General features: G+C 59.7%; 6 protein-coding genes across 9 annotated transcripts; 3 read left to right on the top strand and 3 right to left on the bottom strand.

Annotated features, from left to right (window-relative positions):
- The first annotated feature begins 50 nt into the window (after positions 1–50).
- SIAE (sialic acid acetylesterase) lies at positions 51–5,908 on the top strand. Its single transcript, XM_030505376.1, has 10 exons — positions 51–103; positions 1,787–1,951; positions 2,627–2,790; positions 2,866–3,004; positions 3,091–3,169; positions 3,768–3,895; positions 3,981–4,114; positions 4,280–4,434; positions 4,949–5,144; positions 5,223–5,908. The coding sequence occupies exons 1-10, from the start codon at positions 61–63 to the stop codon at positions 5,508–5,510; spliced, it is 1,491 nt and encodes a 496-aa protein (XP_030361236.1). The 5' UTR covers positions 51–60; the 3' UTR covers positions 5,511–5,908.
- A 184-nt stretch (positions 5,909–6,092) lies between these two features.
- On the bottom strand, positions 6,093–10,091 carry PANX3 (pannexin 3). 2 transcript variants are annotated; one of them, XM_030505375.1, is made up of 6 exons: positions 10,011–10,091; positions 8,821–9,197; positions 7,969–8,111; positions 7,661–7,875; positions 6,876–7,534; positions 6,093–6,342 (listed from the first exon to the last, which is right to left on the bottom strand). In XM_030505375.1, exons 2-6 carry the CDS (start codon positions 9,095–9,097, stop codon positions 6,281–6,283), a joined length of 1,356 nt encoding a protein of 451 aa, XP_030361235.1. In that variant the 5' UTR covers positions 9,098–9,197; positions 10,011–10,091; the 3' UTR covers positions 6,093–6,280. The 2 variants fall into 2 exon arrangements, with proteins under 2 accessions (XP_030361235.1, XP_030361234.1); XM_030505374.1 differs by lacking the exon at positions 10,011–10,091 and adding an exon at positions 9,425–9,769.
- Positions 9,848–13,238, bottom strand: RPUSD4 (RNA pseudouridine synthase D4). Its single transcript, XM_030505378.1, has 7 exons — positions 13,030–13,238; positions 12,765–12,930; positions 11,902–12,103; positions 11,595–11,688; positions 11,355–11,505; positions 10,482–10,579; positions 9,848–10,331 (listed from the first exon to the last, which is right to left on the bottom strand). The coding sequence occupies exons 1-7, from the start codon at positions 13,222–13,224 to the stop codon at positions 10,146–10,148; spliced, it is 1,092 nt and encodes a 363-aa protein (XP_030361238.1). The 5' UTR covers positions 13,225–13,238; the 3' UTR covers positions 9,848–10,145.
- A 116-nt stretch (positions 13,239–13,354) lies between these two features.
- HYLS1 (HYLS1 centriolar and ciliogenesis associated) lies at positions 13,355–19,601 on the top strand. Its single transcript, XM_030505494.1, has 2 exons — positions 13,355–13,449; positions 18,510–19,601. The coding sequence occupies exon 2, from the start codon at positions 18,534–18,536 to the stop codon at positions 19,329–19,331; it is 798 nt and encodes a 265-aa protein (XP_030361354.1). The 5' UTR covers positions 13,355–13,449; positions 18,510–18,533; the 3' UTR covers positions 19,332–19,601.
- Positions 14,049–20,663, bottom strand: PUS3 (pseudouridine synthase 3). The gene is made up of 5 exons (XM_030505493.1): positions 20,626–20,663; positions 17,384–17,811; positions 15,837–16,399; positions 15,289–15,479; positions 14,049–14,456 (listed from the first exon to the last, which is right to left on the bottom strand). The coding sequence occupies exons 2-5, from the start codon at positions 17,768–17,770 to the stop codon at positions 14,161–14,163; spliced, it is 1,437 nt and encodes a 478-aa protein (XP_030361353.1). The 5' UTR covers positions 17,771–17,811; positions 20,626–20,663; the 3' UTR covers positions 14,049–14,160.
- A 72-nt stretch (positions 20,664–20,735) lies between these two features.
- DDX25 (DEAD-box helicase 25) lies at positions 20,736–26,025 on the top strand. Of its 3 annotated transcripts, XR_003994276.1 has the most exons (12): positions 20,736–20,919; positions 21,003–21,047; positions 22,083–22,218; positions 22,298–22,390; positions 22,476–22,578; positions 23,207–23,321; positions 23,419–23,596; positions 23,923–24,160; positions 24,432–24,594; positions 24,673–24,861; positions 25,262–25,604; positions 25,824–26,025. XR_003994276.1 is itself a non-coding variant. In XM_030505492.1 (11 exons), the coding sequence occupies exons 1-11, from the start codon at positions 20,757–20,759 to the stop codon at positions 25,883–25,885; spliced, it is 1,485 nt and encodes a 494-aa protein (XP_030361352.1). In that variant the 5' UTR covers positions 20,736–20,756; the 3' UTR covers positions 25,886–26,025. The 3 variants fall into 3 exon arrangements, 2 of the variants coding, with proteins under 2 accessions (XP_030361352.1, XP_030361351.1); XM_030505492.1 differs by lacking the exon at positions 25,262–25,604; XM_030505491.1 differs by having other exon boundaries at positions 25,262–26,025.
- Positions 26,026–26,789: the final 764 nt, after the last annotated feature.

The raw sequence follows: 26,789 nt of genomic DNA, 5'->3' as shown, positions 1-26,789 counted from the left end.
CGCCCGGGGCAGGTACCGGGTCCTAGTGCCCGCCCGCCCCGTGCTCCGCCCGCCCCCGGGATGGCGGCCGGGGTGCTGCTGGCGCTGGCTCCAGTGGCGGCAGGTAAAGGGCTGGGGGCGCCCGGCCGGACCCCCGGGCACCCTCCGCAGCCCGACGGGGCCCCGCTTCGACCCCTCGTCACCCCAAAGCCCCGTTTGGAGGCCCTTGGCGTGCCCTAAACCCCGCTTCAGTGCCCTTGGAACCGCCCCAGCCGCACTTCGATGCCTTTAGCAGCACCCTTAGCCCCGCTTTTGGGTCCCTGGCGTGCCCCCAGCCCCATTTTGGGGCCCTTTGCGCTCTCCAAGCCCTGCGTCGATGCCCTTTGCATGTCCAGAGGCCCACCTTGGGACCTTGGCATCCCCTAAACCCCGCTTTGGTGCCCTTGGTACCCCCCAGCCCCATTTAGGGGCTCTTTGCATCCCCCTCAAGCCTGCTTAAACACCCGTTGCACCCGAAGCCCCATGTCGATGCCCTTGGCACCCCCAGAGGCTCACTTTGAGGCTCTTGGCCTCCCCTAAAACCTGCTTCAATGCCCTTTGTAGACCCCCAGACCCATTCACTGCCCTTGGAACCACCTTGAGCCCCACTTTGGTGTCCTTGGTACCACTCTAGACCTGCTCTGGTGCCTTTGGCACCACCTTTAGCCCTGCTTTGATGCCCTTGGCACAACCAGAGCCCCACTTCAGGGCTCTTGGCAACCCCTAAACCCTGCTTCAATACCCTTGGTACCTCCCAGACCCACTTAATGCTTTCGGCACCACCTCAAGCCCCACTTTGATGTCCTTGGCATCCCTCCAGCCTCATTTCAGGACCCTTTGCACCCCCAGAGCCCCACTTCAGGTCTCTCGCCCCCCTCTAAACCTCACTTTGATGCCTTTAGTACCACCCTAAACCCTACTTCGATGCCCTTGGAACCCCCCAGCCCCTCTTTGAGCGCATTCGGGGGCCCTTGGCATGCCCCAAACCCCTCTCCAACGCCCTTGGCACGCCGCTGCCCCGTGGGACGATGCTTTACGTAAGGCGGGAGCTGCATGCGGCTCCTCGGCGCGTCCCGTGGGCTCTGCTCCCTTCCCTCCTCCCAGCCGCTTTTTATAGCTCCAGCCTCTTCCCCGGCGTCTCACTTTGTACTTCTTTCCCTCCTCCAACTCATGTCTTTATGTAACTCGTCCTTCCCGGAGCCTCGGGAATGGGCTTTGGGACCGGCTGCTTCCAGAGAGGCCGAGGACATCGCGTCCAAGGCGCTGCACACGCTGCCCTGACCCATTTCCAGTGTGGTTTTGTGTTCGCACCCTCAAAACGGGGCTTTTGGGGGTGCCAGGGCTGAGACCTCTGTTCCCTCCCTGCCTTTGCCGGTGCCGCATTCCTGGTGCTTCCCACCCCACCAACGTGCCAAGCCTGCTTTAGCAAGGGGAAAGTATGTCAGAACATAGTTATTAGCAAGGCTGGGCTGGCAGAAATGCTGTTATTAGAAGAGTTTTTACCACAATCTGTACCCAAACTATGTATAACACAAGCTCCTGGGCTTTGGGACATGACTTGGGCTCTGCTGAGGACTCAAATCCAGCCACTTCCTCATCTCCTTGGTGATTTCAACCACTTTAATATTGACCAGGACTGAAGGAAGCTCTAAATTAAACCAGATCTCAAATAATCTGTATTTCAGAAGGACTCGGAGGCCGTGCACAGGATTTTTCCCGTTGCTTTTCCCTCCTGGAGCTGATGTTTGGTGCTGTCTGTTGGTTCCAGGGGCGATCCTCAGCTTTGCATCCTACTATGGCGACCACATGGTGCTGCAGAAGGAGCCGGCGGGGGCCGTGCTGTGGGGCTATGGGGAGCCGGGGGCCGCGGTGACCGTGGCGCTCTCTGGGGATGGTGGCCTTGTCCTTATGAAGAAGATGGCACGAGTTAAAGGTCAGTGCTGGACCCTCACTGGGGATGGTGGTTTCGGTGGCCAAGAACCACATCCAAGCCCACATTGGAGCTGCTGGTGGGGCTCCATCACCTTTGGGTGAGCCTTCCACAAGGCTGGGATGGCTCAGAATCATCTCAGACCTTAGTTAGTGGATTCCTTCCCTGCACAGTGAGTTGGGGGGCTGCTCCTCACCTTTTTGGGGGGGTGAAATCAGCGCCTAAATGGCTCCTCCACAAGCTGGAGAGCCTGGAGGTGTCTTGTGATAGAGCAGCGATCCGCTGCTAGCGGAGATCTGCAGGATCCAGCCTGAATCAGGCCAGAAAATCCACGCTAAGCTCCAGCAGAATATCTTTACGCCTCGATTCGGCGCCTCTAAAATTAGCTGGAGACATCTCAGTGTCACACACACCAAGCTGCTCCTGTAGTCCCGGTTCCTCCCAGCAGCTTCTGCTCTGACACACATTTGTCTTGGAGATTTTCTGGTTAACCCCTCAGTTCCTGCAGGAGGAAGGACCCTCTGGTGGGGCAGAGCTTCCAAACCCCACTTCCCCAGCCCAGCTCTGCAATGGGGCAGCTTTCCCTCGTTGCCCGTCCATCCCCATGGGTTGGTGGCCGCCCGTCCAACCTCTTTGTGGAGGTCTTGATGAAAGATAAGCACCATCCTCTTCTTCCAGAACCTTCTGGGACATGGACAACCATCCTGGACCCTATGGATCAGGGGGGTCCCTATGCTCTGACAGCAAGGCAGGGCTCGGAGAATGTGACGTTGAGGGACATCTACTTTGGGGACGTGTGGCTTTGCAGTGGGCAGAGCAACATGGCCATGACAGTCCTGCAGGTGAGACCCATGGCATGGCATGATCCCACCAGCTCGGGCAGGGAAGCATCTCTCATGCTCCCAACCCTTCCCTAGATCACCAATGCCAGCCAGGAGCTTGCCGCCGCCTCTCGCTATCCCTATGTCCGTGTCTTCGCCGCGGCTCCTTCCCGCTCCGACATCGAGCTGGAGGACCTGGAGCGCATTGACTTGCCATGGTCCATCCCAACGGCTGGTGAGGACTCCGTTCCCTCCCCAAAAAGCCTGGAAGTGGGGTTTTCGCCCCCTTTTTCCTGTTGCAGCCTGATGTTTCTTGGATAGAGAACCTGGGCCATGGGAATTTCACCTACTTCTCGGCTGTCTGCTGGCTGCTGGGACGTCACCTCTATGAAGCTCTGAGGTACCCCGTGGGGCTGGTGGAGGCGGCCTGGGGGGGGGACCCCCATCGAGGCCTGGTCCTCCCCAAGGGCTCTGCGGGCTTGTGGGCTCCTGGAGGACATGGGGAGGTGAGAGAAGACGCGGTAAAACATCTCCTTGCCCCACACCACGATGCTCTGGGGGAGATCCTCATCCATTCCCATCCCACCTCCTCTCCTAAAGCATCCCCAGAGCCCTCCTGTCACACAGAGTGGTTTGGGTTGGAAGGGACCTTAAGCTCATCCAGTTCCGTATCCACAGGGACACCTTCCACTAGAGCAGGTTGCTCCAAGCTCCATCCAACCTGGCCCTGAACACTAAGATGTGAAGCTGAAGGACACCCACTGCCACTGAGGAGGGGGATGTCCAAGTAGAACCATAGAATCAGAGGATGGTCTTTCCTTTCCATGCATCATTTTCCTCCCTCTGGATAATTCTTCTCCTGTGCCGAGAGTGTAGGGCACATCCCAGTGGGAAAAGAGGGAAGAGGGGGACCCCAGGGCTCCCCTTTTGCAGGGTGCTTGCTTTAACCGTGCAGGGTTACAGGAATTCAGGCCTGGCCTCGTGTTTTCCACCTTTAGCCCAGCTTTGCCTCCCAGCATCTCCCCACACCAGCATCTCTCCGGCCCTCAAACACCCTCGGTGCTCTGGAATGCCATGATCCACCCGCTGCTCAACATGACGCTGCGGGGGATCGCTTGGTACCAGGGTGAGCCCCCGTTATCCGCGCCATGGGGTGCAGCAGCCCCCACTATCCCACCGGGATCGCTCCAGCCCCTCTTTTTTGGACACAGGCGAGGCCAATGCCTTCCTGCACACGGACCAGTACAACTGCACCTTCCCTGCGCTCATTGCCGACTGGCGCCGGGAATTCCATGCGGGATCAGGCAGGCAGACGGATCCACTCCTCCCCTTCGGCTTCGTGCAGGTGAGGAGGGGGTTTACCCATCCTTTAGCATCCTGGAGCCGCTTCCAAGGTGCAAGGAAGGGCGAGGATGCTGTGACACATGAAGGGGTCCTGCATCCCAGCGGATGGTGTTGGGAGCGATGGAAGAGACGCTTCCCAAGCTCCACACCCCGCTCTGCCTTGCAGTTGTCCACCTACCGCCGGCAGAGCCGCCAGGATGGCTTCGCCCGGCTCCGCTGGCACCAGACAGCCGATGTGGGGGTCGTTCCCAACGCCAGGATGCCCAGAACCTTCATGGCTGTGGCGATGGATCTCTGCGATGAGCACTCGCCCTATGGCAGGTGAGTGCCGGGGGGGTGAGGGTGAAGGGATAGAACCATGGAGTGGTTTGGGATGAAGGGAGCTTAAGATCATCCAGCTCCAACCCCCTGCCACGGGCAGGGACACCTTCCACTAGAGCAGGTTGCTCCAAGCCCCTGTGTCCAACCTGGCCTTGAACACTGCCAGGGATGGGGCAGCCACAGCTTCTCTGGGCACCCTGTGCCAGCACCTCAGCACCCTCACAGGGAAGAGCTTCTGCCTCAGAGCTCATCTCAATGTCCCCTCGGGCAGGTTAAAGCCATTCCCCTTGGCCTGTCCCTCCATCCCTTGTCCAAAGCCCCTCTCCAGGTTTCCTGGAGCCCCTTTAGGCACTGGAGCTGCTCTAAGGTCTCCCCTTCAGGAGCCTTCTCTTCTCCAGGCTGCCCCAGCCCAGCTCTGAGCCTCTCAGGCTGAGACGAAGCTGCAGGACAGCAGCTGCAGGATGCAGCTGAAGCTGTAGGACACCAACCCCAGCTCCCTCCTCTTCCTTGGCAGCATCCACCCCCGGGACAAGCAGAACGTGGCGCATCGCCTGCAGCTGGGCGCCAGGGCTGTGGCTTATGGGGAGAAGAACCTAGTTTTCCAGGGGCCATACCCAACCCGAGCTGTCCTGGAGGTCCCCAGGGCTCTGCTGAACGTCACCTACAGCCAGCAGCTTGTCTGGCGCCGGAGGGACACGCCAGCATTCGAGGTGAGGAGAGAGGAAAAGCTTCCCCCCATGGCTGCAAGGTGAAGCCTATGCTAAGGAGGAGGTTTCTCCCCTTTCTAGGTGTGCTGCTCCAGCCCCGTGTCCCCGTGCGGGTGGCTGCCAGCTCCCGTGGTGGCAGTGGGGTCCCACACGGTGACACTGGCCCTGCCTGGCTGCGGGACGCTGGTGCTGGCCCTGCGCTACGCCTGGGCTGAGTGGCCCTGTGAGTACCAGTCCTGTGCCCTCTACAACACCCAGGGGCTGCCTGCACCCCCCTTCCTCCTGGAGACCCTGAGGAGCTCCAACAGAGCCGGAGACATGGAGCTGCTGCTCCTCCACCCCAGCTCCTCGCTGGCCTGGGGGGTTTAGGGCTCTCCCAAAGGATTTAGGGGCTGGAGGAGGGAGCTCAGGCCGCTCCGAGTGGCTCCGGGCTGCTGGCACGCATTCAGGGAGGCAGCTGGCTTCATTATAGCCTCCCTAATTAAACAGCTCCAGCTCCTCTCTGGCCTGGAGTCAAGGCTGCAGGGGGAAAAAATAGGCAATTTAAAAGGAAATTAAGAATGAAGAGAAGCAGCAGGATGGGAGCTGGTCCTGGTCCCCCCTAGGGACATGGGGTGCTGACCCCCAGGGCAGGGTGCTCACAGCGCCCAGGACCAGCCTGTGGTGGGACCACAACCAAAGGGTCAGAGTGGGGCTGGGCTGTGGAGCTGCAGAGGTGCCTTCCTGCTCCTGCTGTTAAGAAAGAGTTAATAAACCAGCTCGAGTTATTCCTGGAGCCTTCTTTTCCTTCAGAGGAGCATCCCTTAAGTGCTCCATTCCCACCCTCCTGCTGCATTACCAGGAAAATGTGGCACCCAGCGCTTGGAATTAGGCATCTGACAGTGGCTCTGCACCCTCACGGGGAAAAACTTCCTCCCAATATCACATCTACATCTTCCCTTAACCCTTTTTGGCTGGAAAACCGTACGAAGGGGAATCCCAAACACAGGAATACCACGGGGGAGCTCAGCCCAGCCGCTGCTGTCACGTTACAGACATCACCCCACCAGGCTGCCTCCAAACCAGAGTTTAATGTGCTCGAGGAACGCCGGCAAGAAGGAACCGAATCCAAGTGGATCCCAGGATCCAGCTGCTCTGGATCAGGCAGAGCCGAGCGAGTCCCGGGAGGCTTTTCCTGTTGTTTCCACTCCAGGCTTCACTTCTAGACAAAGAGGAGGAAGTTATTGGGGTGATCACAAAGTGGGGTCTCGGGCTTCCACCCCCAGTGCAGCACTAGCCCAGGAGGCGGCTGTGCTAGCCCCGTGGTTGCCATGCCAACGAGGATGCTGAATGCAGCAATTTGGGGGGGGTTTGGTGTTTTTCTCTTTGGAAACCAAAGCCCCCAGGGCCAGGAAAGGAGCTCAGGCCTCCTGGCTCCCATCCTGCCGGGATGAGCTGTCTCCCAAAGCCTAGAAATCACTGCCGGGGGGGTCGGGCTTTGCCTGGAGCTTGGATTGAAGTGCCAAACTCTGCGCTTTCCGTTCCTATAGCAACTGCTGCCCACGCCTGGGCTCGCAGCAGCATCACATCCCGGCTGCCAGAGCCCATTCCTGGCTGGAAACGGAGCCCTCAGCCCCCCAAATCCCACCCCCACCCAAAACCTGAAGGTCTTGGCCAAAGGGTTTAGTGGTGGATGGATCCAGCCTCAGCCCCAGGGTGGAGAGTGAAGAAGTCATCTCCAGCACCAAAGCCTACCTGGGGCGCTGCCATTGGGTTGGGGCGTGCTGCCATCGGGGGCACAAGCGTGGTGCTTGGGTTTGGTGCCCTCCAGCCCCGCCAGCAGCGTCATGAAGTCGATGACAGTGTCGATGTCCTCCTTGTTGGGGGTGGCTTCCCTCAGGGCGCCGAGGGCGTTGAGGCGGCCGAAGGACGTCAGCTCCGAGATGTTGGCGCGGAGGAAGAGGAGGATGACGTTGAGGTCGTTGACGGGGCAGGTGAGCATCTTGCGGCTGAGCAGGTCGAAGGCAGGCAGCATCTCGTAGACAGAGAGCAGCCCCTTGTCCCACTGGCAGAGCTGCAGGGCGTTGGAGATGACCACGGGGATGAGGAGGATGTAGACACCACCAATGGAGAGGCTGGTGAGCTGGAAGACGGAGAAGAAGAGCAGCTTGCAGGGGATGAGCGGCGGGATGTGGGGCTCCGCCTGGAGCAGCCCCGTTTTGATGGAGCAGTTGAACTCATCCTGGAAGAAGATGTTGAGGTGGAGGAAGAGCAGGTAGAGGCAGGTGGCAGCCAAGAACAGGAGCAGCAGCAGGTTCCTCAGGATGTAGATGATCACCAAGGAGTGAGCGTGTTGCTTGCAGGTCAGGTAGCGCTCCAGCAACGGGAACTCAAAGTACCTCTCCTGGCGGGCCCTGGGGACAAAGGGGAGTTAAAGCCACCCCCCAGCCAAGCCCCTTCCCCAAAGCCCACCCTGAACGTGGCCACAGCCCCACGTGGGGAGACACCAGCGGGATGTGGAAGCTTCCCCAGGGCCTCACCTCTCGTACTCGTCCCAGAAGCGCTCGGGCTCGGTGCTGGCCTGTTGCACCCTCCTCATGTGCTGCACCAGGCGCACGGAGCGGTTGTAGGACTTGTCCAGCTCGTCGATGATGAAGAGGAGGTCGGAGTGGAGGGCAGGGGCGGCCGCGTAACGCCACAGCAGGTACGGCAGGTACATGAGCCCAGCCACCACCAGCAGCGAGTAGGGGAAGACCTGGGGGGAAGGAGATAAGCAGAGGAGTTGTTTCAGCTCTGCTGCGCACCCAGGTGGGACCTAAAGGCACCCAAATGTGAGCTGGACACGCACCTTGAGAGCCCACAGGGACTTGGTGGCAGGGTGTCCCTCGGTGTCCAAGCCGTGGTGGACAAGGGAGTCCCAGCAGGCCGTGTCGACGTAGGCTGACTGCTTCCCAGTGAAGTTAGTGGGGGAGAAGCAGCTGATCTGTGAGCCTGGGGTGAGGAGAAGGGTGAAGCTCAGTCATGGAGGGCCAGGGAGGGTGATTTGGGATTACAAACCCCCCCTTTTCCCCAGTCATTTTGTAGCTGCCTGTCCCCACTGGTGCATTTTCCAGCAAGGACTTTTCCATCGCTTCCCAAACACAGACCCTTTGAGCACCGGGCGGCAATTAGAGACCAGCCCGAAACCAAAGTGCCACCAAACCCACCCAGGCAGCAGCAGGACCTCAGCCAAGGCCACATTTAGCCTGAGGTCACACCGCTCCATCAATGCAACCCTCTGTGCTGCCCTTCAGGGATCAAGGCCAGGTTGGATGGGGCTTGGAGCAACCTGCTCCAGTGGAAGGAATGCCCATGGATGAGCCTTAAGGTCCCTTCCAACCCAATCACCCTCTGATTCCTGTGGGATGTATTCCCTGAGCTGCCCTGCCAGCACCCTCCTGCTCCTCACCAGCAACACCCAAAGGTGCTGGGGGCAAGCAGCCGAGGTGGGGCATTGATCCAGCGCTGGTGCTGGGCTTTAGCACGGCTGTCCCCAGCTTCCCCAGCGACCAATAACCCATTAAAACCCATCGATAACCATCCCTGAGGCAGAAGGATTCCTAAAGCAGCATTCCCAGGCTGCCTCACCATATCGGTGAGGGTTTCCCAGTGACAAGCAAAGCATATCCCGAAGATTCCCGTTGCAAAAGGCAGGACTCACCAGCAGAGAACTCCCGGGCAAAAGCCAAGGAGACGAGGCAGAGGGGCAGCCCCACGGTGATGAACTTCAGGAGGCGATCACTGGGCAGCTCCAGCCGCAGGCCCTTGGCTCGGGATCCGCCGGGATCCGGGAGGAGAGCATCGGAGAGCATGTACTCAGCGGCTGCGTGCGAGAGGGACATCGTGCTGGGGAGGAAGAGGAGCTGCTGCTGCTGCTGCCTCTGGTGTCGTCTGAGGTGTGCCCAGCTCAAGGAGAGGCTTTGGAAGGCTGGAAGCATCTCCTGCCAAGCCGTCCCTTCCAGGCAGCTGGAATGCCAGCTCACACACCGCCTTGAATCCACTAATGACAGGGGGAAGCCTCTTCCCAAGCAGCGTGTCCTGAAATAGCAAACAGAACCCGCAGGCAGCTGTGGCACCCGGCTGGGAAGGCGGAATTCCAGCCCGGCTCCGTGTGGTTTTGCATCCCTCTCTCATAAGCAGATGTATTTCGGGGTGCTTTGGAGAAGGGTGAGGGGCCCTCAGCTATTTTCATCCCCTTGAGGCCCCAGCAAGGTACGTGGTAGCCCCACAGGGGACAAAGAGCCTTTTCCAGCACCCGAACCAACCTGTGCTTTGGGGACAGGCCAAATGCTGCTGCTGCCATTCCTCAGCTTTCCAGTCTTGGGGCACAGGGGAAGGAATCTGGCTCCAAGGGATAATGGGATCCAGAAGCAAGAGGGGAATTGGAAGGGGCAGAGGGGCAGGAAAGTCTCACCCAGCAGCATAGTCTGTGCCCAGAAAGCAGCACCGACACTGCAGAGGGAGGCCAGGAGCTGCTCAGCTGAGCCAAGCAGAGGAATTCCCAGTGCAGCCGCTGCCAAATTGCACTTTCCATGGATTTTCCAAGGCAGGCATTCTCCAAACTGGAGCACGGAGTGCCAGGAAAGGAGGGAGAGACTCTAAATGGCTCTGGAAGGCTGAGTGGGAGCCCTCAACCAGGACTGCGCCCATCAAACCTGCCTGGGGACCAAGCACAGAGACACGCACCCTTCGCCTCGGCACCAGCGGCACCATTTATTGCTCAGAGACAAGTTCCAACCACACTTGGGCAAAGCCCAGCTTCTACACAGCCTCCTTTGACCAAAAAGTGTCTCTTCAGTGTGCCCAGCTGCTTTTGTGCACCCAATCAGGGCAAAAAGCACCCACAGGTACCTGGTTGGGAGCCCAGTACCAATCCAGGAGGTGTGTGGCAAGCAGCAGGGACCGATGTTCTTCCCACCGCTGTCTCCAAGGTGGACTCCACGTGCTGGGATGTGGAGATACACGCTCCTCTCCCTTCCTGCCCTGTTAGTCCTTGGGAAAGTCGAGTTCCAGACTCCTCAGGGTCTTGTGGAAGAAGGGGGGTGGTTTGCAGACGAGGTCGAGCCGCTGGCCCAGGGGCAGGGAGAGCCGGTGGGCATGCAGGTGGAGCGGGAGGTAGCGAGCCTTGCTCTGCTCCAGCTTCAGCCTCTTCAAGGTGATTTGGGGAAGCTTCTGTGGGGAGGACAGAAAAGGTCCCTTCTACAAGCCCAGCTCTTCAGGTGGGACTTGGAAACCTCAGTGCATGAGGAGCTGGGGGACACAGAGGGGCTGCTGGAAGTGGGTCCGGCTCCGGCTGCCCACCCGCCGCTGGACCTGCCTTACCTGAGGTGCCAACTTGCTCCAGTGGGAATATTTGTGATCCCCGAGGATGGGACAGCCCAAGCCATAGGCCAGGTGAACCCGGATCTGGTGCTTCACCCCTGAGGAGAGAAGAAATGTGGCAACCAGCTGTGCCAGGCCTCAGCTCCCATCCAGCACCCAGAGAGGGGCCCAGCAGCAAACCACTGCCCCAGGGGGGCTTAACAAAGAATCATGGAATGGGTTGGAAGGGACCTTAAAGCTCCTCCAGCTCCAACCCCTGCCACGGGCAGGGACATCTTCCACTAGAGCAGGTTGCTCCAAGCCCCTGTGTCCAACCTGGCCTTGAACACTGCCAGGGATGGGGCAGCCACAGCTTCTCTGGGCACCCTGTGCCAGCGCCTCAGCACCCTCACAGGGAAGAGCTTCTGCCTCAGAGCTCATCTCAATCTCCCCTCTGGCAGGTTAAAGCCATTCCCCCTGGCCTGTCCCTACAGGCCCTTGTCCAAAGCTCCTCTCCAGGTTTCCTGGAGCCCCTTTAGGCACTGGAGCTGCTCTAAGGTCTCCCCTTCAGGAGCCTTCTCTTCTCCAGGCTGCCCCAGCCCAGCTCTCTCAGCCTGGCTCCAGAGCAGAGCTGCTCCAGCCCTCGCAGCAGCTCCGGGGCCTCCTCTGGCCTCGCTCCAGCAGCTCCACGTCCCTCTGGTGCTGTTGCCCCAGAGCTGGACCAGGACTGCAGGGGGAGAATCCCCTCCATACCTGCTGCTCATGCAATTATTCCCAGATCCTTGTCCCAGCCAGGATTCCCAACAACAAGTTCCCACTTCCAGCACTGCTCCTGCCTGCCCAGGCACTCAGAAAGCAGCTCGCACGATGGCAGGGCCACCCGTGAGGCCTCACCGGTGATGGGCTGGAGCTCCAGCAGGGAGCAGGCGGCGGAGCTGCCCAGGAGCCGGTACCGCGTCACGGCGCTCTCGGCGCTCCGGTTCCTCCGGATCCTCACCACCTTCCCGTCCTCCGGACACAGGCGGTAGCTGGGAGCCAGCGTCCTCTGCGCGGGGACAAGGGGGTGAGCCCATGGGGAGGCAGGGCAGGGAGCTGGGATGGGACAGGGCGAGGCTGAGAGGACACACGGCTCACCTTGTAGTGCGGCTGGTGGCCCACCACCTCCTTCTCCACGATGGGGATGTCCACGATGCCCTCACTGGGCTCCGGTTCCCCCACGCTGATTGCCCTGGGTATGGAAAGCAGAGCTCAGCGGCTGTTGCTCCAGCATGAAGGGATCCCCCCCTCATCCCTTCTCCCCACAGCCCAGCCCCTTAAAAAGGTGGGTAAAGAAGACAAGCCTCCACTTCTACAACACCCCACACGCTGGGGACGGTCCCTTCATCCTTCTTCAAACCCTGGGGGTCCTTCAGAGCTGTTTCTCCGCCTGAACCTTTCCTACCAGTAGATCTTCTCCACCTGCCGAGTCTTGAAGAGGAGCCGGATCCTGTCCGCTGCCTCCCTGCTCCGCGCCAGCACCATCACACCCGTGGTCTCCTTGTCCAGCCGGTGGCAGAGGTGCAGGGGTTCAGCTTTCATGTTCTCCAACATCTTGGCCAAAATGGGCAGCACATCAGTGATACAATTCTTGATCCCAGGGCCACCTGCACAACCCATGGGCAAAGCAGTCAGGGGAGATGTTCACCTCCGAATGTTCCCCCTAAGTTACCCCCAGAGTGTGAGATGGAGGCTGGGATTTAAAGGTGACATCCCTCCTGGGGAAGGAAAGCCTCAGTGCAGGGAGGCCATGGCAATGATAAGGGGGCTGGAGCAGCTCTGCTCTGGAGCCAGGCTGAGAGAGCTGGGCTGGGGCAGCCTGGAGAAGAGAAGGCTCCTGAAGGGGAGACCTTAGAGCAGCTCCAGTGCCTAAAGGGGCTCCAGGAAACCTGGAGAGGGGCTTTGGACAAGGGATGGAGGGACAGGCCAAGGGGAATGGCTTTAACCTGCCAGAGGGGACATTGAGATGAGCTCTGAGGCAGAAGCTCTTCCCTGTGAGGGTGCTGAGGCGCTGGCACAGGGTGCCCAGAGAAGCTGTGGCTGCCCCATCCCTGGCAGTGTTCAAGGCCAGGTTGGACACAGGGGCTTGGAGCAACCTGCTCTAGTGGAAGGTGTCCCTGCCCGTGGCAGGGGGTTGGAACTGGATGAGCTTTAAGCTCTCTTCAACCCAAACCAGGCTGGGATTGTGTGTTTCTACGATGAAGACAGAGGCTCCCCTGTCAGTGCCACCCCACGGCACCGCTGCAGCCGTGCCCGGCCGCCCCTCACCGTGCACGGGCAGCCCGTAGGGCTTGTTGATCACCACGATCTCCTCGTCCTGGTACACTGCCGCCTGCTTCAGCATCTTGGCCAGCACGTTGGGGTGGAGGCGCTGCAGCCCCGAGCTCAGCAGGGCCAGCTCCCGCACCCGCCTCTGCGCGGGGGCTCCGGGGGCCTGCGGCGAGAAGCAACGGCACCGCCGGGGAATGAACGGGGGGGTCCCCAGCTGCACGCTGGGAGTTGGAGTCCCGCTCCTGACGGCCCAGCCGCTCACCTCTCGCTGCTTCTCCTCCCTCCTCCGCGCCCGCAGCCGCTCCGCCAGCTGCTCGGCTCGCACCGCTCCCTTCTCCTCCGCCGCCGCCGCCGCCGCCGCCCGCCCGCTGCTGTTGCGGCCGCCGCAGAAGGCTCGCACCGCCCGGGCCAGGCCCGCCGCGCCCCGCCGCGCCGCCCCGCTGCTCGCCGCCGCCATCTTCCTTCCTCCTTCTTCCTTCCCCTCACAACCATCCCAGCCAATGGCGGCGGCGCGGAGGCGGGCCTTCAGCCTGTTGGACCAATCGGAAGGGGTCAGGCGATGAGCGACAGCTGATCCGCCCAATGGTGTCGCCGCGCAGGGCGGGCGGTTTGAAGCGCTGCGGCGGCGGTTGCTGCCGGTAACGGTCGCGGCCGGAGGACGGGAGCGGCCGGGCCCGGACAGGTACCGCGGGGACGGGGGGGCCGGGGCCGCTGTGGTGACCCTGGGGTGCCCTGAGGGGGCTCCGGGGTGTTCTGAGGGGTGGCCTGAGGTGGCTCTGAGGGGAGCCCTGAGGGGTGTCCTGAGGGGGCTCTGTAGGGCTGAGGGACCCTCGCTCCCTCCCGAGGCCACAGCCCCATTCCTTGGCATTCCACAGACCCATCAGTGCTGGAAGGGCCCCCAGTCCAACGCCACCCAGAGCAGGGCACCCAGGAGCGTGTCCATGGTGGGTTTGAATGTCCCCACAGAGGGAGAATCCACACACACCCTCCCCGGGCAGCGTGTTCCAGCACTCTGCCACCCTCAGTGGGAAGTTCTTCCTCATGTTGGGGTGAAACTTGTAGTTTATGGCCATTGCTCCTCGTCCTGTTGCTGGGCACCATCCTCCTGGCACCCACCTTTGAGCTGTTGGTGTGTATTGATGAGATCCCCCCTCAGGCTGCTCTTTGGACTAACCAAGACCAGCTCCAGAGCCCTGAGCATCCCGGTGGCCTCCGCTGGACCCTCACCAGCAGCTCCTGGTCTTTCTTGCACTGACGAGCCCAGCACTGGCCACGCACAGATGGGGTTTTACTTGATATTTATAAAAATAGCACTGGAAAACTGCATATTTTTACCAATCGTATAAAAAGGCAAAGGGTTAAGATGCCCCCTTGCTGAGGGCACCCGTCACCATCACTCCATATCCACACAGACCCTCTTGGGAGGCTGCTCTGGGACATCCCTGCTGTGGCTCCTCTTGCTCTCGGGGGGCTGCTGGTCCCCGTCCCCCTCCAGCTCCAGCCCGAGGGGGGACTGGATGCGGCCCCGCCGCACAAAGTGCTGGATACGGGCCTCCAGCCCCTCACACTTGGGGCGGGCCAGCAAAGGCTTGTACGTGCGGGCTCGGACACCTTCCACAAAGCCACTGGCCTGGCTGCAGAGGGGGGGCTGCCGGGCTGCCCAGAGGATGGTGCTGCTGCTCTCCTCACCTGAAATGAAAACAGCCCCCCTGGTTTGAACAATCTCCTTAATTCCCCCTTCCTGTCCTTCTTTAAACCTCCACCCCTCTGTAATTCTGTGATACTCAGAGAATCATGGAATGGTTTGTGTTGGAAGGGACCTTAAAGCTCATCCAGCTCCAACTCCCTGCCACGGGCAGGGACACCTTCCACTAGAGCAGGTTGCTCCAAGCCCCTGTGTCCAACCTGGCCTTGAACACTGCCAGGGATGGGGCAGCCACAGCTTCTCTGGGCACCCTGTGCCAGCGCCTCAGCACCCTCACAGGGAAGAGCTTCTGCCTAAGAGCTCATCTCAATCTCCCCTCGGGCAGGTTAAAGCCATTCCCCTTGTCCTGTCCCTACAGGCCCTTGTCCAAAGCTCCTCTCCAGGTTTCCTGGAGCCCCTTTAGGCACTGGAGCTGCTCTAAGGTCTCCCCTTCAGGAGCCTTCTCTTCTCCAGGCTGCCCCAGCCCAGCTCTCTCAGCCTGGCTCCAGAGCAGAGCTGCTCCAGCCCTCGCAGCAGCTCCGGGGCCTCCTCTGGCCTCGCTCCAACAGCTCCACGTCCCTCTCGTGCTGCTGCCCCAGAGCTGGATCAGGACTGCAGGGGCAGGATCCCCTCCCTGACCTGCTGCTCCCGCTCTGGGGGTGCAGCCCAGCACACAGCAGGGTTCTGGGCTCAAGCCCACACTGAAGCTGGGTCATGGGGAGCTTCTCATGGACCAACCCCCCCAGATCCTTCTCAGGGCTGCTCTGACCCACTTCTCCACCCAACCTGTGCCTGGGATTGCCCTGACCCAGGTGTTGTCACAGACCCAGCCCTTACCTTTGCCAGCAGGCACAGGAGCAGCGTCCAAGCCCTGCAACATGCTGCGCAGCACCTGAGTTTTGACGGCGTGGCTGGCCCAGAGCTGCTGCAGGTGTGTGACATTGAACTCCTGCACCTCCTGGTCGTAGAGCCACTGAAGGTTCTCAAACTCACAGTCATAGAGGACGAGGGGGAACTCGACTGCCATGCTGGGGAAGAGGAGGGAAGCGTTAGCTGTCACTGTCTGGAGGGATCTGTGACGGAAGAGGCTCACACAACACCCTGCCCTTTGCCAAAAGCAGCCCTGGCTTTTACAGAACTCCCTTTCCCTTGAAAAACTGAATTAGCTTTTACCAAATACCATGGACTAAAGCCATCGAGTTTGTCTGAGAGCAACAAAACTGAGATCCTTATGGATTACCTCCTGGAGAGGCCGCTGGCAGCTTGCTTCCGTATTGTGCGAGACTGCTTCGCAGGCTGTCGGGGAAGTGCCTTGCCAGCAGCACTTCACACGCAGCCATCGCCTCGGAGAAGCAGCCCAGCAAGTTTTCCCAAGCTTCCCATACCTGTACTGTGGCTTTTGAGGGTTCTTCTCCACATCCAGCAGCTCGTCGATGACCTCCGGGCTCTCCAGCCCCTGGCCGATGAGGAAGAGGACGGCCATCATGCAGCGCACTTGGTGATAGAGGAACGCCTGGCCCGTCACCTCAAACTGGCACAGCTGGAAGGGATCCTGCGGGCCCTTTCCTCCTCCTCCTCCTTCAACCCACGTCACTCCAGCGCTCAGGATCGTCCTCTGGAAGTTCAGCACCCCATTGGCAACATCCATTTTGCAGAGGTTACGGAAGTCGTGTGTCCCCACGTACCTCTGCGCCGCAGCGTGCATCAGCCCCACGTCCAGGTTGGCGCAGGGGAAGAAGTACCGGTAGGTCCTCTTGAGGCAGCTGAACCTGGCGCTGAATTCGGGCTCCACGGGGGCCCAGGCCAGCACCCTGATGTCGGGGGGGAGCACTCTGTTCAGGATATGGGTGTAGCGGAGCTCCTCCTCACTCTTCCCTCCCGAGGCAGCCCCGTGGCCGTTGAGCTTCTGGCCCTCCAGCAGGTTGGAGCGGAGATCAAGGGAGATCACCTGCAAAACGAGGAATGCCAGGCTGAGATGGCAGATGGGTGGATGCTGGCGAGCCAAGTCTTCCTACACCACTGTGAAAGAAATTCAGGATCTCCTCCAGAGGAAGGTGTCTCAAACGGGGCCATCTCCCCACTCCTTCCTGCGGGAAGCGCTGCCTCTGCTCAGGTTCCCAGCAGATGCTGCAGATTCCTTTAATAACACAGAAAAACTTGCAGGCTGCCCACGTAGCTCAAACTGCTTCAACTTCAGGCCCTGCTTTTAGGATAGAACGTGCTTTTTTTTATTAGTTCACCGATTTTTTGGGGCTGGAGGTGATGGTTTAAGGCAGGGACAGCCTGGCCGCCTGGGAAACCTGCTGCGGCAGCAAGTTAATGAACACTGCAGGTGCCTGCATGCTCCAAACAGCACAAGGAAAGCCAGCCCCAGCCCTATTCCATGTGGCTCATCCCATGAAGGAGAGCAGACAGCCCATCTGAAGCCAAAGCGAAGCTGGCTCCAATTCCCAAGGCAGGAGGGAAGGAGGGACTGGCCCGGCAGCGAAGCCATCGCTTCCCTCCCTCCCGCTCCCACGCTCCCTTCCGCTCCAGCTCCCCCCAGACCCTTCTGCGCAGGAATTGCGCTGCCTGACTCCCCAGGAAGGGATCCAATTCTTGGCTTCTATTTCGTTTTCTGTTCGGGTGAGCCAGTTAAATGAGCTGCCAGGGCTCTGCCACCTAAAACCCATGGTTCATCCTCTCAAAACAACCTCCCCGGGGTAAAAAACTAGTGCTAAGGAACACTCTGAGGGTGAAAAATCACCATCCCATGTGCAGGAAGCCAGCACCAGGCTCACTTTTAGATTTAAAAGCTGCTGCCTTTCAAGAGAACCAAATCCAACCCATGTCTTGGCTCCTCACAGTGAGATGGTGATTCCCATGAATCCCACAGGAGCCCAGAATCCCAGGAAAGCCCCAGGGCAGGGGGTGGGGAGGGGCAGATCCTGACCTGTCCAAACGCACTGACTCCTTTGTCCGTCCGCCCGCAGCGGTGGTAGTTGGATGTCTGTCTGTCATCTACCAGCCGGGTCTTCTTCAGGGCTTCAAAGAGCTTCTCCTCGATGGTGTTGGTGGTGTTCTCCTGGCTGGCAAAGCCCTGGTAGCCCCAGCCCAGGTAGGAGATCTTCAGCGCCACGTGTCTGCGGCTGTACGCTCCGAAATCGAAGGGCCGTTGTTGGCGTTTCTTGCCCTTCCCGGGGGCTGAGGGAGCCTCTTGTCTCCCAGCACCCTCCTCATCCTCTCGCAGCTTCTCCCGCAGCCTCCTCACCTCCTCTTCCAGCTCCTGCACCCTTCTCAGGAGCCGCTCCCCATCAGCACCCGCGCTCCCCTCGGCCATAGTCCTGGAGCCGCCGGTAGCTGCTGAGGGCTCCTTGGGTTCTGCAGAGAAGGAGATCACATTTAGCACCTCCATAGCTGTGAAATAATCATTACTCATGGAATAATTGGTTGAACTTCGCAGCGTTCCATCGGATCCGGCATTCCCAGCTGCCTTGGTGCTATCCACGCCGTGGTGGAGCCTTTTCCATTGGCAACACCAGCACAGCTCGCTGCCGCCTGCCACTCAGCTCACCGCACCATCTGCTCCAGCGTTTCACACCAGCACGCTTCCAACTGGAGCTGGCCTTCTCCCTTCATCCAAACCACTCATCCTAAACCTGTGGCACGACTGGGAACTGTCTCCAGATTCCCTTTTCACCACAGCTCCTGAGGAATACCGTGCTCACACTTTGGGCTGCAATGAGCCTCTTCCTCAGTGGAAGTAAAACCCTCTTGGTCATCCCTAGATTAAACCATGACTCAATTCCATGGTTTTAAAAGCAGGTAGAAGGGGGGACTCTGTTACCCTGAATCCACCCCGTGCTCATCCATCATCCTGTTTATATATCACTGAATTAATTTCAGTGCTGTTTCCAAGCTGGAATTTGGGGGTTTCCTTGTGGATGGGGGGCTTGTGCCTGTGCTGCTGTAGGGGAAGAGCCTTCTGCAGGCAGCAGGAGGTGCAGCAGTTGAGCATCAGAGCCCACTTTATGGCTTCAGCTCCAAGGAATTAACTCTGGTTTACTGTTTCTTTGCAGAATCCACCCAATTTGGTGAAAATCATGGATACAGTGGGAGCAGAGAGGTACAAATGGACCACTCGGGACGCCGAGGAGCCGGCGGCTGCAGCGCTGGACCCCCAGCACGGAAGCAGCGAGCAGCGGGCACATCCCCACCATGATCCCTATGCTGAGGCCTCCCTCACCTTGGGAACACAGCCAGGCTTTCCTCAGTATTCCAAGGAGCAGGGGGGAGCCAGGAGGCTGGTTATGAAAAGGAAGGTGCTGAGGCACAGACCCGACGGGGGAGTGGAGGTGTCCGACGAGTCGGTGCCCAGCGATCCCGAGAGCGATCCCGAGGCTTGGAGCCCGAGGCAGGAATTGCTGGAGCCGGACGACAGCATCTCTGAGGGGGAGATCGAGACCAGCAGCAGCTCTCATGATGAATCCCTGTGCCAGTGGCTCCCTGCGGACAGCCCCCCCTTTCTCCTCAGGGATTTCGGGAGCAGGAGCTCTCCCGTTTCTCAGTCCACATTGGGCCAGCCCAAATCCTTCATCCCGCCCCGGCTCGAGCTGCTGGGACGGAACAGGGGCAAGACCGACCGAGTGGCCAAATACTTTGAGTATAAACGAGAATGGGAGAAATTCCGAATCCCGGGAGAGGATCAGCGGCAGGAATTGCGCTGGAGCATCCGGGAGCAGATGCTCTGCAGGGCCGAGCTTCCCGGGAAGCCACCGCAGCACCTCTACATCCCCAACACCTACACGGTGCCCACCGAGAAGAAGAGAGCTGCCCTGCGCTGGGAAGTGCGCTGGGATCTGGCCAACGGCCTCATTCCTAGGAAAACCACCTCCACCTAGGCCCGGATACCTGGGAACCACGCACCGAGTACACTTTTCCCCCTCAAATTCCTTGATAATTTGGAAAACCTCCCTTTTTTTTTAATGCATTTCCAAAGGGTTGAATCCTGGTATGAAAACTTCACGTGGTGCAGCAGGAAAAGCTTCCTCCCAAGTTCAGGCTCGGGGCATTCGGACTTGGGATGTAGGGATCTTTGGGATCCCGGATTCTCACGTGGGGTTTTATTGATGTCAATATCTCTAATAAATGATGTGGAAGGATTCCTTTTATCCCGAGGGTTAATGAGAGCCTTTTCCTCCCCTCCTCAGCCAACATCCGTTATTCCAGCCTCATCCTTATGTCTCCCTTGGCCCCATTTTACCCCGTTTCTGAAATCAACACGTTTTAGGGTGACTTAAACCCAACGTTATCCTCATGGTTTTCCTGGTTTTCCCCCCAGATTGGTGATTCGGGCAGCACAGGTCCCCAAAACCTCAAGGGAATGGCTGGAAGAGGGCACGGGAAGGATGGGAAGCAGGTGACAGCGGGAGCCCCACATTGGGTCCCCAAAACCTCCTCTGGGCTGGGGGCTGAGGGACACCTGCTGTCACCCCACACTGGGGGGCTCTGGCACCCCATGCTCCAGTGCCCTCTGGACCCCCCTGATGGAGGGGGGTCTGTGCCCAGCACCCAGGGAACCCCCCCCAAAACCCTATTGGGGACACTGCCAGCACCCTACAGGGTCCCTGGTCCTCCAGCACCCCAAGAACCCCCCCAAAACCTTATGGGGGGCAGCAACACTGCTCCATAAGGTCCCTGCTCCTCCAGCACCCTAGGAACCCCCCCAAAACCCTGTGGGGAGCAGTGCTGGCACCCTATGGGGTCCCTGTCCCCCACTCTATGGGGTCCCTGCTCCTCCAGCACCCCAGGGATCCCCATAAAACCCCTATGGGAGCAATGCGGGCACCCTATGAGGTCCCTGTCCCCCACCCTATAGGGTCCTTGCCCGCAGCACCCCAGGGACCCCCCCAACACCTTGTGGGGGACACTGCCACCACTTTATGGGATCACTGTCCCCAGCGCCCCACTTCCACCCCCTCCATGGGTCAGTTTCTGCCCCCCAGGGACCCCCCTAAACCCTATGGGGGCCAGCACCCTAGGGCCCCCCAAAACCCTACAGAGTCCTGTCCCCAGAGCCCCAGGACCTCCCTCCATGGGTCAGGCTGTGCCCCCATCACCCCACGGACCCCCGCTGTGGGTCCCTGCCCCTCTCCCCCCCCAGCCCCACCGGCCCCAGAGCCGCTCCGCTCCTACCTGCGGTGCCGGCGCCCCGGAAGCGCCCGCCCCGTCCGGTGCCCCCCCCCCCCGGAATCCGCGCTCCTCCCGCCCGCCAGGGGGCGCCTCTCCACGCCTCGGCCCCTCAGTCGCGGTGCGGGGCGGGCGCCATGGCGGAGGCCGGGGACAGCGGCGGCGGCGGCGGCGGCGAGGCCGGGCCGGGCTCCCTGCCGCTTCCCTGCCTCTTCCCGCCGGGATCCACCGCCACCCCGCGCCACCTGCCCGCGCCCTGCGCGCCGCAGCGCTGCCGGGACCCCTTCGTGCGCCGCCGCGGTGAGCGCCGGCCCCGGCCCCGCCTCCGCCTCAGGGAGGGCCGCGGCGGCGCCTCCGCCTCAACCGCGCTTCTCCTCCCACAGCTGGACGGGGCGACGAGGAGGAGGATGAGGAGGAAGAGGAGAAGGGTGAGACCCTGCTGCGGGGGGCCGAGGCCTCCTCCTGAGCGGTGCGGGAGGAGGGACACAGCCCCTTGTTGTGGCGGGGAAGGGACAGACTTGGTGTTAAAAGTCGTGATTTAGAATCATGGGATCAACCAAAGTGGAAAAGAGCTTTAATATCATCGGTTCCAGCCGTTCCCAGCACTAACCCATGTCTCCAACTGCCACATCTACGTGTCTTCTAAACACCTCCAGGGACGGTGCCTCCAGCACTGCCCTGGGCAGCCTGTTCCAATGCCTGAGCACCCTTTGGGGAAGGAATTGTTCCTCATCTCCATCTAAACCTCCCCTGGGGCAGCTTGAGGCCGTTTCCTCTTGTCCCATCCCTTGTTCCTTGGGAGCAGAGACCAGCCCCCTCCTGGCTCCATCCTCCTGTCAGGCAGTTGCAGAGAGCGATAAGGTCCCCCCTGAGCCTTCTCTTCTCCAGACTAAACCCCCCCAGGGCCCTCAGCCGTTCCTCATCACACTTGCGCTCCAGGCCCTGCTCCAGCTCCATTGCCCTTCTCTGGCCCCGCTCCAGCACCTCAATGTCTCTCTTGTAGTGAGGGACCCAGAACTGACACAGGATTCAAGGTGCAGCCTCACCAGTGTCCAGCATAGGGGGACAGTCATTGCCCTCATCCTGCTGCCACACTGGTGCTGAGCCAGGCCAGGACGCCGGCGGCTTCTTGGCTGCCTGGACACAAGCTGCTCATGTTCAGCTCCATCAACCAGCACCCCCAGGTCCTTCTCCATGGGCAGTTTCCAACCACTCTTCCCTAATCCTGCAGCGTTGCAGGGGGTTGTTGTGGGCCAATGCAGGACCCAGCACTTTGCCTTGTTGAACCTCATGCCATTGGCACAGCCCATGGATCCAGCCTGTCCACATCCCTCTGCAGCGCTTCCCACCCTCCAGCACATCAACATTCCCACCCAACTTGGTGTCATCCGCAAGGGGTGCCCTCGATCACTCAATGATATTAAACAACACTGGCTCTTTTATGGAATTCCTGCCTTTTCCAGTGGTGTCAGCCGAAACCTCGCTGCTGAACAAGCTGATCCGCACGTCCCTGGTGGAGTCCAGCCACGCCGTGGAGATCCTACAGCGGGACCCCAACTCCCCCCTCTACTCCATCAGGACCTTCGAGGAGCTGCCCCTGTGAGTCCCCCCCCCAGCAAAGAGTCACCAGCGCTCCCCAAACTGACCCTTTCTGATGGATTTTCTGGTGTTTTCACAGGAAAAAGGAGCTTTTGCAAGGGATTTACATGATGGGCTTCAACAGACCATCCAAAATCCAGGAGACGGCTCTGCCGATGATGCTGGCGTACCCGTGAGTAGCGATGCCCCGCGGTGAACCCCGTCTCCCTCGAGGCACCCCAACCCTCGCGCTCCTCTAAGCCACCTTTGCCTTGCAGGCCCCAAAATCTGATTGCCCAGAGCCAGTCAGGGACAGGGAAAACAGCAGCTTTTGTCTTGGCCATGCTGAGCAGAGTTAATGCCACCGAGAAATACCCGCAGGTAACGTAGGAGAGGGAAAGCTGATGCAGGATGGGTTTGCCCAAGCCCTGACACGCTGCCTGGGGGCAGCTCCCAGGGGATTGTCCCTGCTTCCATGTGATTTCATCCTCTGGATGGGGACGATGAACCCGCAGGTACCATTGCAGCAGCAAGTAGGTTGGAAGGTGTGGTGCCTGCTGCAAGGAGGCACTTCTTGATAGGCTTTAGAGAGCTTGGAATTTAAACTTGGAAAAGGAATGGAGAAGCTTCTGGGTTTCTGGTGGTTTAAACACCTCCCTGCATGCAGAACCTGCTGTGCCAGCAGGGTGCTGCCATTTAGGATCACTCAGCTCCAGTGTACGGGGTGATTTAAGCTGTTGCTTTAAAGCTGGGCATGGAAAGGAGCTGCACCCCCCTTCAGGAGACCAGTATCCCCCCAAAACCACTTACAGTGACTCCCTTCTGCCTGTGTTCCTGCTCCCTGACCTCAAATCCAACCAGCTCCCGATCCCCCTGTGCTTCCAAGTGTTGCAGCGTGGGATTTTCCTGTTTGCCCCTCGTGTCTGCCCGGCGTATCCCATTTTGGGACTATCCTTGGCTTTTAAACTAAAGCCTTTCTGGTCTGAGAGCTCTTTATTCCCCCCCCAAGTGCCTCTGCTTGGCTCCCACCTACGAGCTGGCGCTGCAGATCGGGTGCGTGATCGAGGCCATCGGGCGCTTTTGTGCCGACATCAAGGTGACGTACGCGGTGCGGGGGAACCGAGGTGAGTCCTGGCCGGAGCCACCGGCACCTTTGGGATCCTCTCCTGGAGCTCTGAGAGAGCACAGGGAGAGCCACGGTGTCCTTTTCCCCTCCGACAGTCCCGCAGGGCACTGTGCTGAAGGAGCAGATCGTCATCGGCACGCCGGGAACGATGCTGGATTGGTGTTTCAAGCGGAAGGTTGTGGACGTGAAGAAGATCACCCTCTTCGTGCTGGATGAAGCCGACATCATGATCGACACGCAGGGCCTCTCCTTTCAGAGCATCCGCATCCAGAGGTGCGTGTTCCTCATGGATTTAACCCCCTTGGAGGGAATTGAGAGGGAATTCATCGCCAAGACGAGCTGAAGCAGCAGTGGAAGAGCATCCCCGGGGTGCACAGGGGGTTTGCTGCTGTGCCATTGGTGTTTGTGCATCCACTTTGCTTAGTCCAGGGTTTTGGCTCCATAAATCCGTGTCCATTGGACACTCACCAAGACTTTTATCCCAATTCCCTTTCCTTTGAGCCTTCCCAGCGCCACAAAATCACCTTAAATTACCTTCTCCCCCCCTTCTAACGAGTCCATCCGGGCGCCAGGCTGATGAGTCCTTTCCTCCTCCGCAGGGCTCTCCCCAAGAGCTGCCAGATGCTGCTCTTCTCGGCCACCTTCAAGTCAACCGTGCGGGAATTCGCCGGGCAAATCGTCTCCAACCCCATCATGATCAAGCTGCGGGAGGACGAGCTCACCCTCAGCAACATCCGACAGTACTACTTTGTGTGCAGGAGCAGGGAGGAGAAGTACGAAGCTCTCTGCAACATCTACGGCAGCATCACCATCGGCCAGGCCATGATCTTCTGCCAGGTAAAGCACCTTGGAGCACGGGGAGGGCCATGGAAACACGCTGCATGTCCCTGCCCTCAAAGCATATCCTGGTGGAGGCTTTGAGCTGGTCGTGTTGTGCCTTATTTGAGGTGTTGGGAAGCACCAGGAGCTGCCTGGAAGGAGCAGGGGGACTTGGGATGGGGGAATAGCAGTGGAGTGTGTGCTGGGAGTGAAGGAATGCTGCCAAAGCCACAACAGCACCTCATCCCACCTCATCCCACCTCATCCCACCTCATCCCGCCTCTCGCAGACGCGGAGGAGCGCCGACTGGCTGGCAGTGGCCATGACCCAGGATGGACACCAAGTTGCCATCCTGACAGCAGAGCTGACGGTCGTCCAGCGTGCCAACGTCATCCAGCGCTTCCGCAGCGGGAAGGAGAAGGTCCTCATCGCCACCAATGTCTGTGCCAGAGGTACCCCAAATCCCAGCACCCTTCACCTCACCCCTGCTTCATCCCAGAGGCGATCCCTCCTTCCTCTCCTCCTTGCAGGGATCGACGTGCAGCAGGTCACCATCGTGGTGAACTTCAGCCTGCCCACCAACCAGCAGGGAGAGCCCGACTTCGAGACCTACCTGCACCGCATCGGGCGCACGGGGCGCTTCGGGAAGAACGGCATCGCCTTCAGCATGCTGCAGAGCCAGGACGTGGCGCTCGTGGAGATGATCGAGGAGCATTTCCGTGAGTATCCGCCTCTCCTGGGGTGCTTTGGGGATGGGGATCCCCCTTCCAGCCTCTTTCCCAGCTCACACGGAGCTTGCGGGGCTGCTCCTTCAACCCGTCGCCCTTCTAGGTTTGGGATTTTTCCTCCCTCGCAGCCAGGTTTCCCAAGAAGCAGCCAGGGAAGTTGTGTGTGGCTTGAGAGGGATGTCACCCATACCCAGGATGCCTCAAGCATCGCTTGTATTCCCTGCTTCAGGCATTTTATCTATCCTTACCCAGCAAATCCACATCCCAGATTGAAGCCGGCAGCTGAAACAGCACCTGAGTCTTTCCCGAGTGGAAATAGACTCCACTTGGGAACATCAAGAGGGTTTTTATGGCTTTTCAAATCCTAGTGTGTTTTCCCTGTGCTTTTTAGGGAAAAGCAGGTTCCCAAAACCTTTCGGTGTGTGGAAACCCACGTCCCTTCCTCAGTGCTGCCCAACCATCCCGGCAGCTTTAAATCCAAATCCCAAAGGAGCCCCTGGCAGAGCACACGTGAGCCAAGTACCCCGGCAAAGGCTTTTCCAAGCAGCAGAAGCCCTGGATAACTGCAGCGAGCAGCTGGAATACCGAGGAGGCTGAGCCCGACCATGGAATTGGCCAGAGGAGCCCAGCATGGGATGGGAATCCAAATGGATGAGCTTTTTGACACCGTGACCTGAGGCTGGGGCTTCCCAACGAGGACAACGACCCTCTTCCCAGCCGGCATCGCCTGGGAGGTGGGAGCAGGGCCTCAAACCTCCCCCAAGCTGCTGCCTCTCGCTTGGGCCGCCTCTCGCTTCCGCAGCAGCCGCCCTCCAGCCGCTCCATGGAATTCCCAGCGCCGGGAGCTTCCCGGCCCGTGGTGCATGCAGGCAGTGCTAATGCCAGCTCCTGGCCTCGCTGGGATCCTTTGCCCAAGCTCTGACACGTTCTCTTTCTGGTTTCCCTTCCTACAGAGACCAGGATCAAGCGGTTGGACCCAGGTGACATGGAGGAGATCGAGAAGCTTGAAAACTGAGTGAGGAAAACTCACCAGATCCCAGTTTTGGTTCCGGACGAGGCAAAGTTCCCGGGAAAACAATCCCCCAGTTGTCTTGCAGCTCCCTGGAGCTGTTTGGTTTTGTTGTGATGCTTGAGAAGACGGCGCAGTTAGAGCCAGTGTTGTCCTTTGTTTTGTTCCTTGGTGTAGCCCTGAGATTCCCACAGCTCGGACTTGGTGGAATTGATCCCGTGAGGGGCTTAACACTGGATAATGCTCCTCAAAACCGGGTCTAGAGGGGAGGGAAGTGGAAAACTCCACGTTCCAATTGGGAGGAGAGGGGTTCCACCAAGGTGGGTGGTGTGCTCGAGGGAAGGGATGGGATGCAGAGGGACCTGGAGAGGTGGGAATGTGCGAACCTGATGGTGTTCAACAAGTGCAAGGTCCTGCCCCTGGGATGGGGCAATCCCAGCACAAACAGGCTGGATGGAGCAGCCTGAGGAGAAGGATTTGGGGGTGTTGGGTGAGGAGAAGCTCCCCATGACCCGGCTTCAGTGTGTGCTTGAGCCCAGAACCCCTCCATGTGCTGGGCTGCACCCCCAGAGTGTGAGCAGCAGGTCAGGGAGGGGAGACCCCCCCTGCAGTCCTGATCCAGCTCTGGGGCAACAACACCAGAGGGACGTGGAGCTGCTGGAGCGAGGCCAGAGGAGGCCCTGGAGCTGCTGCGAGGGCTGGAGCAGCTCTGCTCTGGAGCCAGGCTGAGAGAGCTGGGCTGGGGCAGCCTGGAGAAGAGAAGGCTCCTGAAGGGGAGACCTTAGAGCAGCTCCAGTGCCTAAAGGGGCTCCAGGAAACCTGGAGAGGGGCTTTGGACAAGGGATGCAGGGACAGGGCAAGGGGAATGGCTTTAACCTGCCAGAGGGGAGATTGAGATGAGCTCTGAGGC

Source organism: Strigops habroptila, chromosome 17, assembly GCF_004027225.2.
Source record: "Strigops habroptila isolate Jane chromosome 17, bStrHab1.2.pri, whole genome shotgun sequence".
Classification (NCBI taxonomy): domain Eukaryota; kingdom Metazoa; phylum Chordata; class Aves; order Psittaciformes; family Psittacidae; genus Strigops; species Strigops habroptila.
This window is presented reverse-complemented; position numbering and strand designations above follow the sequence as displayed.

Excerpts from the sequence above, each read along its gene's own strand:
- PANX3 (XM_030505374.1), bottom strand. The coding sequence starts at position 9,462 with ATGGCAGCAGCAGCATTTGGCCTGTCCCCAAAGCACAG. Across the intron at positions 9,198-9,424 it reads GGCCTGTCCCCAAAGCACAG|GACACGCTGCTTGGGAAGAG; the intron begins GTTGGTTCGGGT and ends TTGCTATTTCAG. Across the intron at positions 7,876-7,968 it reads AGTCCCTGTGGGCTCTCAAG|GTCTTCCCCTACTCGCTGCT; the intron begins GTGCGTGTCCAG and ends CCTTCCCCCCAG.
- RPUSD4 (XM_030505378.1), bottom strand. The coding sequence starts at position 13,224 with ATGGCGGCGGCGAGCAGCGGGGCGGCGCGGCGGGGCGCGGCGGGCCTG. Across the intron at positions 12,104-12,764 it reads CTACGGGCTGCCCGTGCACG|GTGGCCCTGGGATCAAGAAT; the intron begins GTGAGGGGCGGC and ends TGGGTTGTGCAG. Across the intron at positions 10,580-11,354 it reads GGAGCTCCAGCCCATCACCG|GGGTGAAGCACCAGATCCGG; the intron begins GTGAGGCCTCAC and ends TTCTCTCCTCAG.
- SIAE (XM_030505376.1), top strand. The coding sequence starts at position 61 with ATGGCGGCCGGGGTGCTGCTGGCGCTGGCTCCAGTGGCGGCAG. Across the intron at positions 3,896-3,980 it reads GGGGATCGCTTGGTACCAGG|GCGAGGCCAATGCCTTCCTG; the intron begins GTGAGCCCCCGT and ends TTTTGGACACAG. Across the intron at positions 5,145-5,222 it reads GGGACACGCCAGCATTCGAG|GTGTGCTGCTCCAGCCCCGT; the intron begins GTGAGGAGAGAG and ends TCCCCTTTCTAG.
- PUS3 (XM_030505493.1), bottom strand. The coding sequence starts at position 17,770 with ATGGCCGAGGGGAGCGCGGGTGCTGATGGGGAGCGGCTCCTGAGAAGG. Across the intron at positions 16,400-17,383 it reads GAGTCAGTGCGTTTGGACAG|GTGATCTCCCTTGATCTCCG; the intron begins GTCAGGATCTGC and ends CTCGTTTTGCAG. Across the intron at positions 14,457-15,288 it reads TCCTGTGCCTGCTGGCAAAG|GTGAGGAGAGCAGCAGCACC; the intron begins GTAAGGGCTGGG and ends TTTTCATTTCAG.
- DDX25 (XM_030505491.1), top strand. The coding sequence starts at position 20,757 with ATGGCGGAGGCCGGGGACAGCGGCGGCGGCGGCGGCGGCGAGGCCGGG. Across the intron at positions 22,219-22,297 it reads ACCTTCGAGGAGCTGCCCCT|GAAAAAGGAGCTTTTGCAAG; the intron begins GTGAGTCCCCCC and ends GTGTTTTCACAG. Across the intron at positions 23,597-23,922 it reads CAGAGCATCCGCATCCAGAG|GGCTCTCCCCAAGAGCTGCC; the intron begins GTGCGTGTTCCT and ends CCTCCTCCGCAG.
- HYLS1 (XM_030505494.1), top strand. The coding sequence starts at position 18,534 with ATGGATACAGTGGGAGCAGAGAGGTACAAATGGACCACTCGGGACGCC.